Source organism: Engraulis encrasicolus, chromosome 24 (genome assembly GCF_034702125.1).
Source record: "Engraulis encrasicolus isolate BLACKSEA-1 chromosome 24, IST_EnEncr_1.0, whole genome shotgun sequence".
Taxonomy (NCBI): domain Eukaryota; kingdom Metazoa; phylum Chordata; class Actinopteri; order Clupeiformes; family Engraulidae; genus Engraulis; species Engraulis encrasicolus.
This window is the reverse complement of record NC_085880.1, coordinates 9399837-9412176: the sequence shown is the minus strand read 5'-3', so window position 1 is coordinate 9412176 and position 12340 is coordinate 9399837. Positions and strand designations below refer to the sequence as shown.

At 45.4% G+C, this 12340-nt stretch overlaps 1 protein-coding gene across 3 annotated transcripts in view; it reads right to left on the bottom strand.

Annotated features, from left to right (window-relative positions):
• Window positions 1-12294, bottom strand: part of egln1a (egl-9 family hypoxia-inducible factor 1a) — a 26510-nt gene extending 14216 nt beyond the window's left edge. For all 3 annotated transcript variants that reach the window (XM_063190987.1, XM_063190986.1, XM_063190988.1), the window contains exon 1: window positions 11319-12294. In XM_063190987.1, coding sequence (XP_063047057.1) covers window positions 11319-11978 — 660 coding nt within the window. In that variant the 5' untranslated portion in view covers window positions 11979-12294. The remainder of the gene's footprint in view (window positions 1-11318) is intronic.
• Between the last annotated feature and the right edge of the window lie 46 nt (window positions 12295-12340).

The window sequence follows — 12340 nt, the reverse complement described above, 5'->3', positions numbered from 1 at the left end:
CACACACACACACACACACACACACACACACACACACACACACATGTGCACACACACGCACACACAGTGTTTGGCCAAATTGGCCCAATGTTTTTGTTTTTGTGTGTGTGTGACAGAGAGTCCGTGTGTGTGTGTGTGTGTGTGTGTGTGTGTGTGTGTGTGTGTGTGTGTGTGTGTGTGTGTGTGTGTGTGTGTGTGTGTGTGTGTGTGTATGTGTGTGTGTGTGTGTGTGCATGCGTCTGCGTGTGGTATTCTGGGAGAGGGGAACCCGTCTCTTGTCGTCTCTCCCACGAACCAGAGACAGAAAATGTATACATGACCTGAAATCCCATTTCCACGCATGACACCCCATCTAAGACAATAATAATCAGTGCATGCAAAAACAAAACAAGCACAAGCAAAACCGTTTACATCCCAAAACATGACATTCTTCTGCATGACAGCATCCTGACCTATGCACTGTACTGTACTGACCAGTTAGACAATAGCTGCATAAAGGGCCTAATGTTTTCATTCATCCATGCACCCCTGTACCCATGCACCCATGCACCCTTCCATCCATCCATCCATCCATCCATCCATCCATCCATCCATCCATCCATCCATCCATCCATCCATCCGTCCATCCGTCCATCCGTCCATCTGGCTGCTTGCAGTGTTGCAGAGTTACCCCATCCCTAATTGATCGATCTGCACAGTTATGAACAATAAAGCAAGATAGTCCACATATACTATTTATTGAATTAGGCTATAGCGTATACGTGATGTGCGTATATCAAGAGCTTTTATTGTCATTGACAAATACATTTGACAACGAAATTGCATTTGGAATACACTGTACATGTACCCCAGGGCCGCTGCTCATACGGGCGCTGCCACTAACACACCTCCACCACCTAGGCTCAAGTTTAATACACATTGGGAAAGGATGAGGGTAAAAAAAATTTTCCATGTCTTCATATTATAGAGTTAACATCAAGGCATAGATGAAAAAAACCTCATATTTTAGCAAAAAAAGCAGTAGAGACAAACATTCGTATGAACCGGGGGGTGGGGGTGGGGGGGTTGGAGATGGGGAAGGGAGAGGGGTTGCAGATAAGACAGAGGACGCGTTGAAGTTGAGGGAGGGGGGGGGGTGGCACTGGGTAGTCCTATCCCCACTGTGCACCAGATCTTATCCGCCTGAGAGACGGCCTTGGCCTGGTCCACAGCAAGTCCAAAACAAACACCAGGTGTCCATTGTGATGGGTAGGGAGGCAGAGTCTCCTGACACTGCTTGTCCTCCAGGGAGAGATAGATGAGTCCTGACCTAGGTCAGGTCGCTGATTTGCTGGGGCGCCAAAGACAGATTAGATTCATGTTTGGGTTATTGCAGGCATTCCTTTTTACTGCTCTGCAGGGATACGCATGTGACTGGCCACACGTCTCAAATACAGATGAATTTCCAACAATTTTGCCTCCAGCCCGATCGATTCAATTTGGCGGTTGTGTGCGACAAGTCCATCAATGCGGCGATCCATAGCTTCGAGGTGGCGTTGTACGGCCACAAGCCCTTCCAACAGTCTGTCCATCGTACGGTGACCAGCCACAGAACTCTCCAAAACGCGATTCACAACCACATTCTGTGCTCGAACTTCACTGCCCACCTTATCAATCAAGCCGCGCAGCTTGGGGCCCATAATAGCTGCTGCGATCCTCGTACAGTTGCGGTAGATCAGGCCCAAGAGTAATCCAATTCCCAACAAGCCTGTCACCAGAAAGCCAAAGATGTATAAATCTTCAATGTCCTCCACGTCCATCGGAGCAAGACACATGATGCGCCACTTCCCCCACGGGTCCATCACGTAGCCAGCTGCCGATGTCCCGTCTGGACAGTTGGGCTCCCCCGAACCCACTTTGATCTTCGAAAAGATGGTGTCAATTGCGTTGATAGACCAGTTGACCAAATCCATTGTTAATTTCAAATTCAGGAGAAAAAGACAGCGGGAGCCTCTGCAGAGTAAGTCAGACGAAGACAGAGTGCATAGCAGGGAGAAGGATAGGAGATAGGGAGAGGGAAGAGCTAAGAAAAACACGTCCGCCTCCTCCGAGGTCAGAATACAGAATATATTGAATGCGTGTCCATTTAATGCTAACGTTCTTTCTGCCCAGCAACTTATTTTGTTATTTATATCCATGACTGCAAGCTGTAACCTAGTTATAGCGCCGTATGTGACAAATAAAGTACCGGTACTGCACTGTACTCTACTCTAATTGTTGGCCCCTGTAGGCCCTGTGCCCTCAGATGCACCGAGGGCCCCATAGGCATGCCGGCGTTTGATTCAGTCATTTCAGACTCCCAGATTTCCCCGCGTGTGGCCTTTGCATATTTGCGTGCAGTTTGTAGGCTACGTGCTCCACGAGTGCTGTGTTTACATTTCCTACTACTGCAGGAATGCTGTTGCTGCTGTGGCCGCTGTCCATGGGGCTGTAGCAGTGCTGCCCTACAAAGGCAAAGCACAGTAACTGCACGTTTTGTAAAAATCGAGTTTAGACTAAAAATGGTCTTCACTACTCATGTTTTATCATGTGACAAAGCCTTGTGGTCCAAACGTGTCCCGTTTTAGAGATCTGGCTATGTCAAATTTGCAGTGGCTACTGCTATATTCCACCTAATACCATGGCTTTGAAGGCCTTTTTCTCAGTTACAATGTTGGCGTGGTTACTGCACTATGCCTTCATAGGGCAGAGTAGCTAGCTGCTGCACAAGGCTAGTGCACAGGGCCAGAGTCCCTCCCCAGGCCGAGACCTACACAATGGCGGCCTTGATAGTGAATCAACACACATTAGCGAATTAATCCTCTCATGCCACTTGGAGAAGTCAAGTATATGATTGCCCGCCCCCGCAACATGGCATTTCTGTAAGCCATCACTGCCAACAATTCAATAACACACACATGACTAATTATAGCCTACTTAGACCATGTAGAATGCTTCACGAATAAATCAACAAAAATAAATAAAAAAATACTGTTAATCTACTTCAATGACTTTCATTGTACAGATCATGGCTTAAGAATCTGACGCTTATGCATACTAGTTGATATTTCATACTCAGCTTATGAAAATATTTAGTTAAACAAGAGAGCCCTACAACCCTTGAGGCTGCCACCCAACACATACTCAATCCTCCCACCTCCTAAACCACTGTCTGGTCTTAAGCACTGATGCTATGTACACGTATGATAGGTTATATATAATATTATAATTATGTTTTACAGATCATAGAAACATGTAGCAGATATATTATCACATATCCTACTAATTTGCAAAATGTCCAGCCATGTCACTTAAATATTTGCATTTTAATGCAGCTTCCTGTGGATCAATCTATGCAAGGCAAACTCACAAACTTCTTTAGCATTAACGTAATCGCATCTGTATACAATTTATGGCTTTGGCGCTAATTCCTTTCCAATAGGCTTGCAACTTCAAAGCGCTAATTCTCAGAGGCGAGACGCACCACACAGCTCACTGCCCCTCGAAACCTATAGGCAAATCTGCTACGTAGACATGCTTGATTCCCATGACTTCTGCACCAGTGTTAGTTGTCATCATGGAAACACGATCAGCGACGCTGCGGCTGCACCACTATTAGCCCCTGTGACACTTGGGGACGGGGGAATGGGGGTGGGAGGGTGGCAGTCAGACAATGGACGGGGCAACCTAATCCAGGGATGTAAGTTCCATGGGGGATAGAAGTGTTACAACATGCCCCCCACTCAAAATTATTCAAATGTCATTAATTAACCAGGTGTGGTGGGGACGGGGGATGACCATATGTTTTTTTTCTGATTCTGACTCAGACCCCCCAATGTTTAACCTCAAGTTTTGCCTCTGCCCTAATCAGGCAACCAGTTAATCAGAGCATAGAGGCATTTCTGCCCTATCAAGACACACTGAGACTCAGGAGCATTAGCCCCTGTGACACTTGGGGGAGGTTTTGAGTGTGGGGGGGTGCGAGTGGGTGATGAGGGGAGGCAGTGGGTTGATGGAGAAGGCACCCGAAGTCAATAGACCCAAGTCTGCTAGCCAGTGCAAGAGTTTAAAGGCATTTCCGCCCGTGTCGAAAAAACGTTGACACTCGGAAGAAGTTTGGAACGACGATTAGCCCTTGTGTCACTTGGGGAGATGTGGAGGGTTGGCAGAGAGGGTTATGGCAGTGGGGCCGGAGGGTGGTGGGGGCACCCAAGTCAAAATCCCAGCCTCGCCAATGTCTGAATCGAAAGGCATTTCCGCTCGCATCAAGAGTCGAGACTCAGAAGTGGAGAGGTTGGGCAAGGGTGCGGACAGGGGTCACTGTTGGATTTGGAAGGGACCCCCATGTCAGAAGACCAGCCTAGCCAGGGTCAGACTTTACAGGCATTTCCGCCCGTGTCGAGTAGAGTTCAGACCCGTGATTAGCTCAGAGTTTCAGACAGTGGAACTGGGAGGAACACGGGCAGTCTCGGTCCTGTAATTCATTCGCTGCTCCTATACAGCCCATTTCTTTCAAAGCGGGGTTAACATTTCCAAAATTGCTAACATTTGCAGACTTGAGCCAGTCATGACTCCTGTCCAAAGAAATGAATGTGTGTAAACACACACTGGAAGTGGACTGCCACCCTGCTCAACTGTGACACCATGAGGGTTGAAGGTATTTAGCACGGAGTTACTGACCTCAGCAATCAGAGCTCAGTCATTCTTCCGCATTCCTTCACATTCATTAAGGCTCTAACTAGGCTGTGCCGCACTCAGCACACAGCAGGACCACAGATAAGGAACATGCTGCCCCATGCTGCCACATATCCTGGAGAAGTCGAACATGGAGCACTTTATCGTTAAGGCGTCCACCTTGATAACACACACCTACCACCTTGATTAAGATCAAGATTTTGTGGCCCAGCCGTGGCTCTAACTGGACTGTTATGTGGGCAACACCGGGTTCGATTCCCAGGCCGGGTCTTTTCCTGATCCTCCTTCCCCATCTCTCTCTCCCAGCCATTTCCTGTCTGTTCTCCACTGTCCTATCAAATAATAAAGCCACAAATCACGATTTTGTGTTGTAGATGTAATTTCTTAATATACTGTAAGTTGCTTCACCAAAAATGTATACTTTTTGGGGTTTTCGAATCACATGAAACTGCACAGCATGGCCTTTTCAATGATGATAGCGACATGTCTCTGATAATGGCCAAATACATTGACTCACAGCATGCCGTCATGTTGAATCTGATGTGCACTGTTCCAAAAATAGAAACAGCAACATTAAACTTACGGCCTTCGGCATTATGAGGGTAATATTACAACATAAGGGGGATGCACTTTAGTCCATCCCACCCTACTGACACCAACAAGAAAAAGCTACATAAGTGGAACACTCACGCAGGCACAGTAAAACTAACTTCAGTGTACTGAGTTACGGCCCTACCGAGGCGCAAACGGTAGGGCACTCGTCTGCTATGCGGCTGACCCGTGTTCAAATCCGGCCCGGGTCCTTTGCAGAGCCTTCCCCGTCTCTCTCTCTCCACTCGCTTCCTATCACTCCTTCACTGTCCTATCATAACAATAAAGTCAAGAAGACAAAAATACATATAAAAGTTTACTGTGTTACCTGTGTCTAACAAAGCTTTGGCTTTATTGGGACTTCAGGTGCATATGTCCTGAGGAACCATTGGGACAAATTAAGTGCAAATATTCTGATAAGGACGACATAGAAAACTATGACATGCAACAGTTACAGCAAGCAACCACTACTACATGACATAAGAGAAAAGCTCTCCCTTTTGAGTGAGACCAGGGTTTTTAGAGGCTTCTCTGGCTATTCTACAAAAACTAATTAATGGAACAACAATATTTGGCTTGATGATTTGATAAGAGAGGCCAAATGTAAACACGGCCCGATTCTGTGAAAGCCTCGCTCGTGCCATTGTTTATTCTCGTCCCAAAAGTTGCCTGTGACCTCAGTCACCTCTTGGCCTTCCCAAAATTGAAACCATAAATAAATTAACAGAGACTTTCAAAGGATTGTATAATGAATAGTAAACACTTGGTCAGGGTGGACACTGTGGGATTACGCTGTAGGATTTGGAAAACAAAACCCCTGTTTTCACGTTCATTTCCTCAACAGATTGCTATTGTTTTAAAGAAATGAGCTTCGGGCGATGCAGAAACCAATGTGATTAACAAACTGGAGGGAGTAGTGCACAAATTTAAGAGACACAAACTAATAGCTGAACTGTAAACCTGTTACACAGAGAAATATCCTCAGACCTATCCAGTTATGCATCCAAAAAATACTTGTAACACATCCATAAACCTGTTATATCAGAAGGCAGAAGCCAGTTATAGACGCAAGCTGTTACATCCATAGAGACAAACCAGCACAATAAACTTAAACATTCTACATCCACACACACAAGCCAGTTATGTACGTACACATTGACCTAAATTACTGTACCATAGATGCAAGCCAGTTATATACACAGACATACAGTAAACCTGTTACATCCCTAGACAAAAGCCAGGAAAACAACGCAGAGGAAGGAAGCGGTGTGGGAGTCACACCTTCAACAATTTGAGTCGTCAACCAAGCCGCCAGTTCACCGAGCTTTGAACCCTACCTTTGGTGGTGGTTAGAAGGGAGAGAATGTTAGTGCACACTTACCAACTGGTAACACTTAAGAATAACGGTGGCTAAAAAGCTTTATAAGCACTTTGTAAATAACAAACTAATCATCAACAAAACACTTACAAATGTAAATGAGTAGGAAATACTATGTGAACACAGAAGACAGCACAGCCGCAGCAGTCCTGGAAGTTGAAGTCATTGGATAGAAGTGTCTGGCAGGCATAAACATGCATAAAAACTCCAATTTCCACTTTTCTGTGCAGGCATTGTTTGTTTTTTACTCATTTACAAACATTTGTAAATGTTTTGTTCACAATCAGCTCATAAATAAATGTTTATTAAGAGTTTATAAACTTTATAGAGCTTTTTAAGGAACCGTTATTCTTAAGTGTTACTGTGCAACCCTGTCACCCACTTCATAAAACCAGTTTGTAATAGTGCTCCCTGTGCCTGTGAAGGCTTGAATTAGTGTCCGAGCACATGTGACGGAGGTGTTCCCGCACGGTTCGTCCCCCTCGGGGTCGCAAACCTGCCACCTCGTCTACTATATCAGTTCGGCAATGGGAGGTACTGTACGAGACCGCTGAGCTACAGGACCGGTCCGATAGCCCAACGCTATACCGCACTGTATTGAGGATTCGGGAGAGAGGATTACTAACGTTCCACCCCACACTCTGCTACTTGGCCTCCGATACACACACATACTGAGTTGCGTAATGAGAATGTAGTGGGAGTAATGGGGAGGCATGGAGGAGGAAGAGGAGAAAGATGTGGGGAGTGGAGTGGAGGTGAAGAGGAGTAGGAATAGAGGAGCAGAGGCGAGGCGATGCGAAAAATGCAATATATGAAAAAGTACAGACAAACTATTTGAGTGAAAAAAACACACGTGGAGTGTAAAGGCCTTAAATCAATCAGATGTAAGCAGAAGGAGAGTGGAGAAGAGTGGTGCATGCGTGTACGGTAAAGTGACCACGGCGCAGCAGGAAGAAGTGGTCAGAGGGGCAGAGAAAGGTCAGAACAGAGGAGTACACAGCCAACTTTAGCACAGTGTTTCTCAACCTTTTTTTAGGCGAGGCACCCTTTCAATTCATGAAAAATTTCAAGGCACCCCAAACCAACAAGCCGTAACATGGCATCGCATCCGATACCACAAAAGCTTAGAAAAGTAACACATTTGGAGACATCACGACCTATTCAAAGTTGCAGCTGACTGGGGCGACCTATATTTACTTAATTGTGAGTAAATGGCAGATTAACTTATCAATTTAGACAAATATGTCTCATATTACATAATTTATTTATCAACCACGTTTCCACGGCACCCCTGAGGGGGGCCCGCGGCACACCAGGGTGCCCCGGCACCCCTGTTGAGAAACACTGCTTTAGCAGTCAATGCTTTGAGACATTACATTGCATTACATTACAATTAGCTAATGCTTTTATTCAAAGTGACTTACAGTTATTTAGGGTACAGGGTATTGGATACAGGCCCTGCAGCAATGTGGGGTTAGGTGCCTTGTTTAAGGGCAAGGGTAGTGTTGGGATTCGAACCTGCAATACTCTGATCTGAAGACCAGCGCTCTAACCATTGAGCCACAGCTGGTCCGAGACAGAATCAATATTAAATTAGGTTCAGTGCTGAATTAACACTGCAAAATCTAGTATGCAGGGGGAGTAGTGGGGGTGACGGGAGTGGAGTAGGAAAGGAGTGCAGTAGGCTGACTGGAGTGGAGAGGGGTAGAGAGGGAGGGAGGGAGGGAGGGAGGGTAGCAAGAGGCAACGGCTCAGGCACGAGAGGTCTGCTCCTGCCGCAGCGGAAAAGATGCTTATCCTTAACACAAGCACAAACACAAACAGCCAGTCCGCATGAGGAAAAAAAGGAGAGAGGGAGGGCTCTCTGGCAGAGAGAGAGAGAGAGAGAGAGAGAGAGAGAGAGAGAGAGAGAGAGAGAGAGAGAGAGAGAGAGAGAGAGAGAGAGAGAGAGAGAGAGAGAGAGAGAGTGTCAATAAGAGAGATAGACTGAGTCAGAGGGAAAGTTGGAAGGGGAAAAGACAGAGATAGAGCAAGTTAGAGGTAAGTGAATGTGTGAGTGTGTGGTGTTGTATGGGGGGTGACAGAAAAGAGAGAGAGGACTGAAAGACAGAGAATGAGAGAGAGGAGCATTAGAGAGAAAGAGAGAGAGAGAGAGAGAGAGAGAGAGAGAGAGAGAGAGAGAGAGAGAGAGAGAGAGAGAGACTGGGAAAGAGCGAGCGAGTGAGCGAGGGAGGGAGGGAAACGTGACGGTGAGCTCTGGCGGAGGATAAGTCACTCACGTATTATCACTTGCAATAGGGGCGCTGCCTCCACAGGAAGCTTGTGTTTAGAGTAATGACCTACTTTCTGTTTGTCTTGCCCCCCCTCTCTTTTTACAGTTGAGTAAGAACAATGGATGGAGATATACATCAGAGGCTTCATCATTACGTTCTGAAACTCACAGCGCTCTTCTTGGCAGCTACGACTGAAAAACACCAACACGAGACAACAGGACGTCCACCACGCTCGGTCACAAGACCAGCGAGTGCATGAGCTGCAGTGCAGTCATTGTGTTTGCTCAACAACACTCTGAAGTTGAAAATGTACCTTTCTAATTCTAAGTGTCATGTAAAGTGAATAATTCACTTCTGCAAATACGGCAGATTCAATCTTTGTTTATCGGAATGAGTGATAAGAGGAAGAACCGAGAAAAGCAAGCATATCAAATATTAGGCATCAGTGACACATTACGCTTACTGAGTTGGCCTACTACATCATGCTTGGTAGCCTGTTCTTGATCCTTAACCAATTTCTGTCACCTTTGTGAAGTTTGTGTTACTATCTGTCAGTTTGTTTGATTGATTGTGTATTGCGTGTGCATAATTGTATAGCATCCCGTTAAGACATGGCATTATACATTTGCTGTTACCAGAATGGCAATGACCAAGTAGTGCATTACTAAAGGCCCTGTGTTATGTCATAGTATTGTAGTACTATGGTAGTTAACTTTTCAATGACTATTACAGCGTGCCACTGGAGGTACGGCGAGCATTAAGGGGCTACAGAGATTTCATAATCCTATTCCTTTCCAGTAACCGGAAGTTCATAAAGGCTTCTCTTCAATTTATACACCACCTGAGGATGCACTGAGAAATTAACAGTGTTAATAACAGTGTTCTAGAGCTGGTTACATTCAAGGACTTGCGCTGAAAAATCTAAAACGAAATCTGCAGAATTGTGTTTGTGCAATGAGGCATTTATAATTTGCCTGAAAGCATGTGCTGCATGGACAAACGTGTGAAGATTTTCTTCCTTTGCTTTTGTATTTAAAAGCAAAGTATGTTTTGCTTTCCTTATCCCAAACCCTGACAGCCATACAAATGTGTATACAGTACACCACAGAGGACAAACCCTGTGCACTACATTAGTCAGCTACACAAAACAAACACATAGTTTACAATATGACAGAACAACCTGCTATAACATACTATCAAAACCTTTCTATAAAAATATGCAGAAAACTCAAATTGCCATTGTATCTGCTCCATTGATTTGATGTCACTAAAAGTGGGTGTACAACTGTACCTAAAACCTGGTTATAATGCCACAAAACAAAAGCACGAAGAAACAGGTGCCTGCTGCACTGAAACTGCTGCAGTAAGCTGGAGAGGAAGCAGAGAGAGAGAGAGAGAGAGAGAGAGAGAGCGAGAGAGCGAGAGAGAGAGAGAGGCGAGCGGTGCAGTTTTCTCAGGCTTACCCCATGTGACTTCCCACCAATGCACACCAGCGATGTGGGTCAAAGGTCAACTCCTGAGATGTCAGCTCGCATGTATTCATTAGTAATACGCAGTGTGAATATAGCAGTGTTTCTGCAAAGTCTGATCTGTCTCTGTGTGTGTGCATGTGTTTGTGTGTGCGCGCCTGCAATATGTAAACCATTCTACCCCCTGAAACATGGTGCAAGGAGGTCTTTTCAGATCACAATAGTGAATTCCCTTAATAAAGGGTCAACTGTGATTCTGTATATTTTGTTTTTCAGGCATTCAATACTGTATGTATGTAGGCACACAGACTTCCAAGAGCTATTTCATCATCATTTCAATAGTATGTCCGGGGTGATGGGTGACACCCAAATCAGTCTTGAATAAACCATGGCCAGGCCTATGGTGAAGTCCTGTGGCAATCATTTCTAACCAGTGGTTATTGTTCTTGCTTTAACACTGAGTTGAGTCTGTAAGTAGTGTCCTGTCACTTAAATTTTCTGACAAGCAAGGCCCATCAGTTAACCCAAACTTAGCTGATATCAAATTATGGGACTGTGATGGTAGCCTATACTACATTTCATGAGGATGAGAACACACCTGACACTGGGGTGACTGAAAATATTTTTTTTGAAAGGTTATTGTAATTCAGACATCTAGACTTATGAATTAAGGCAATGGTGGTGTATGAATAGCCAACTATGAAACTTGTATGTGGTAAACAGCAATTGGGGTCAGTGCCGATGAAGTGCTACATATAAAACTGAAACTATTGCAGCAGTTAACGTACACTACATGTTATGTTAGACTAAGCCAAATCCTACAGAGTAACGTTTTGGGTAGTTGAGAGGTCTGCGCTTGGTTCAAGACAAAACCTTTTCCACTTCAGTACTTACTTTCGTTCTTCCATTTATGCTGTATTTTCCAAGTCTACCATTACAAAGTCTGAGGAGGTCGTCCATGCGACTCATAAGAAAACGAATCTTCTCACATCCATCCTCGTTCCCCTGGATCCAGACTATCTGGTCCCCTCGTATATCTCTTGTGGAGTCGCCCTTCTGGCTTACCAACTGTCCATCAGTGAATTTGCCACTTTGCTGGAGAGCTAGAACGTTCTCCAATATAGACAGTCCAACCTCCTCACCTAGAAAGTTATCAAGAAAGCAGATACCATGTTCATTCATGTTACGCGTGACTATGTCGTCCAAAGAACGTTTGTTTGTCTGTCCATTATGCTGTGTGTGGTTATTTATTCCAGAAACGTCTGCGTTAGGGATCATCTTTTCCACCGGCTCACAGCGAGGTGTGAGCGAATCCTTTCTGGTTTGTGGTGATGGTTGCGGCGCCTCAGAAGTTTTTTCAGATTCTGGTGGGACCTTGCTCTTGTCGGCCTCTTTGCACACCAGCTTATGCTTTCTCCAATCCTTCTTCTGGTGATCTTTGCTACAGTAAAATGAGCTTCGGCAGCGTCCACATTTGAGCAGGTTCTCCATTTTCCCGCAAAGTTCGCAGTACTGCTGGTCTTGATCTGGGTCCATTTTCTTGCCTTTTTCCATTCTGAATGGAAATGTCACGACCCCCTTAATAGCGAGACTTCATGCGCATTCTGTTACAGTTAAGTTTGGAAGCAATTCACTGTCCGTCGCACCATAGCGCAAGACAACCAACGCCCCCCTCCCGAAGCACCGACGAATTCATCACATGCGTTCACATCTGCCCTCTTTATGTTGATGTGGTTTCCAAGTGCGCTATAAACCGCGGCGCTTCCAATGATCTAGAGACTTTGGATCACCCATTGCCTGCCCAGTCTAATAAGTCAATCGCATGGCGCCGCACACTTCTGTGCTCTGCACGTCCTCCCTCGAAAAAAAACCCTGCCTCCTCTACGTCAGCATACCGAAGGCTGGTCCCAGCCATT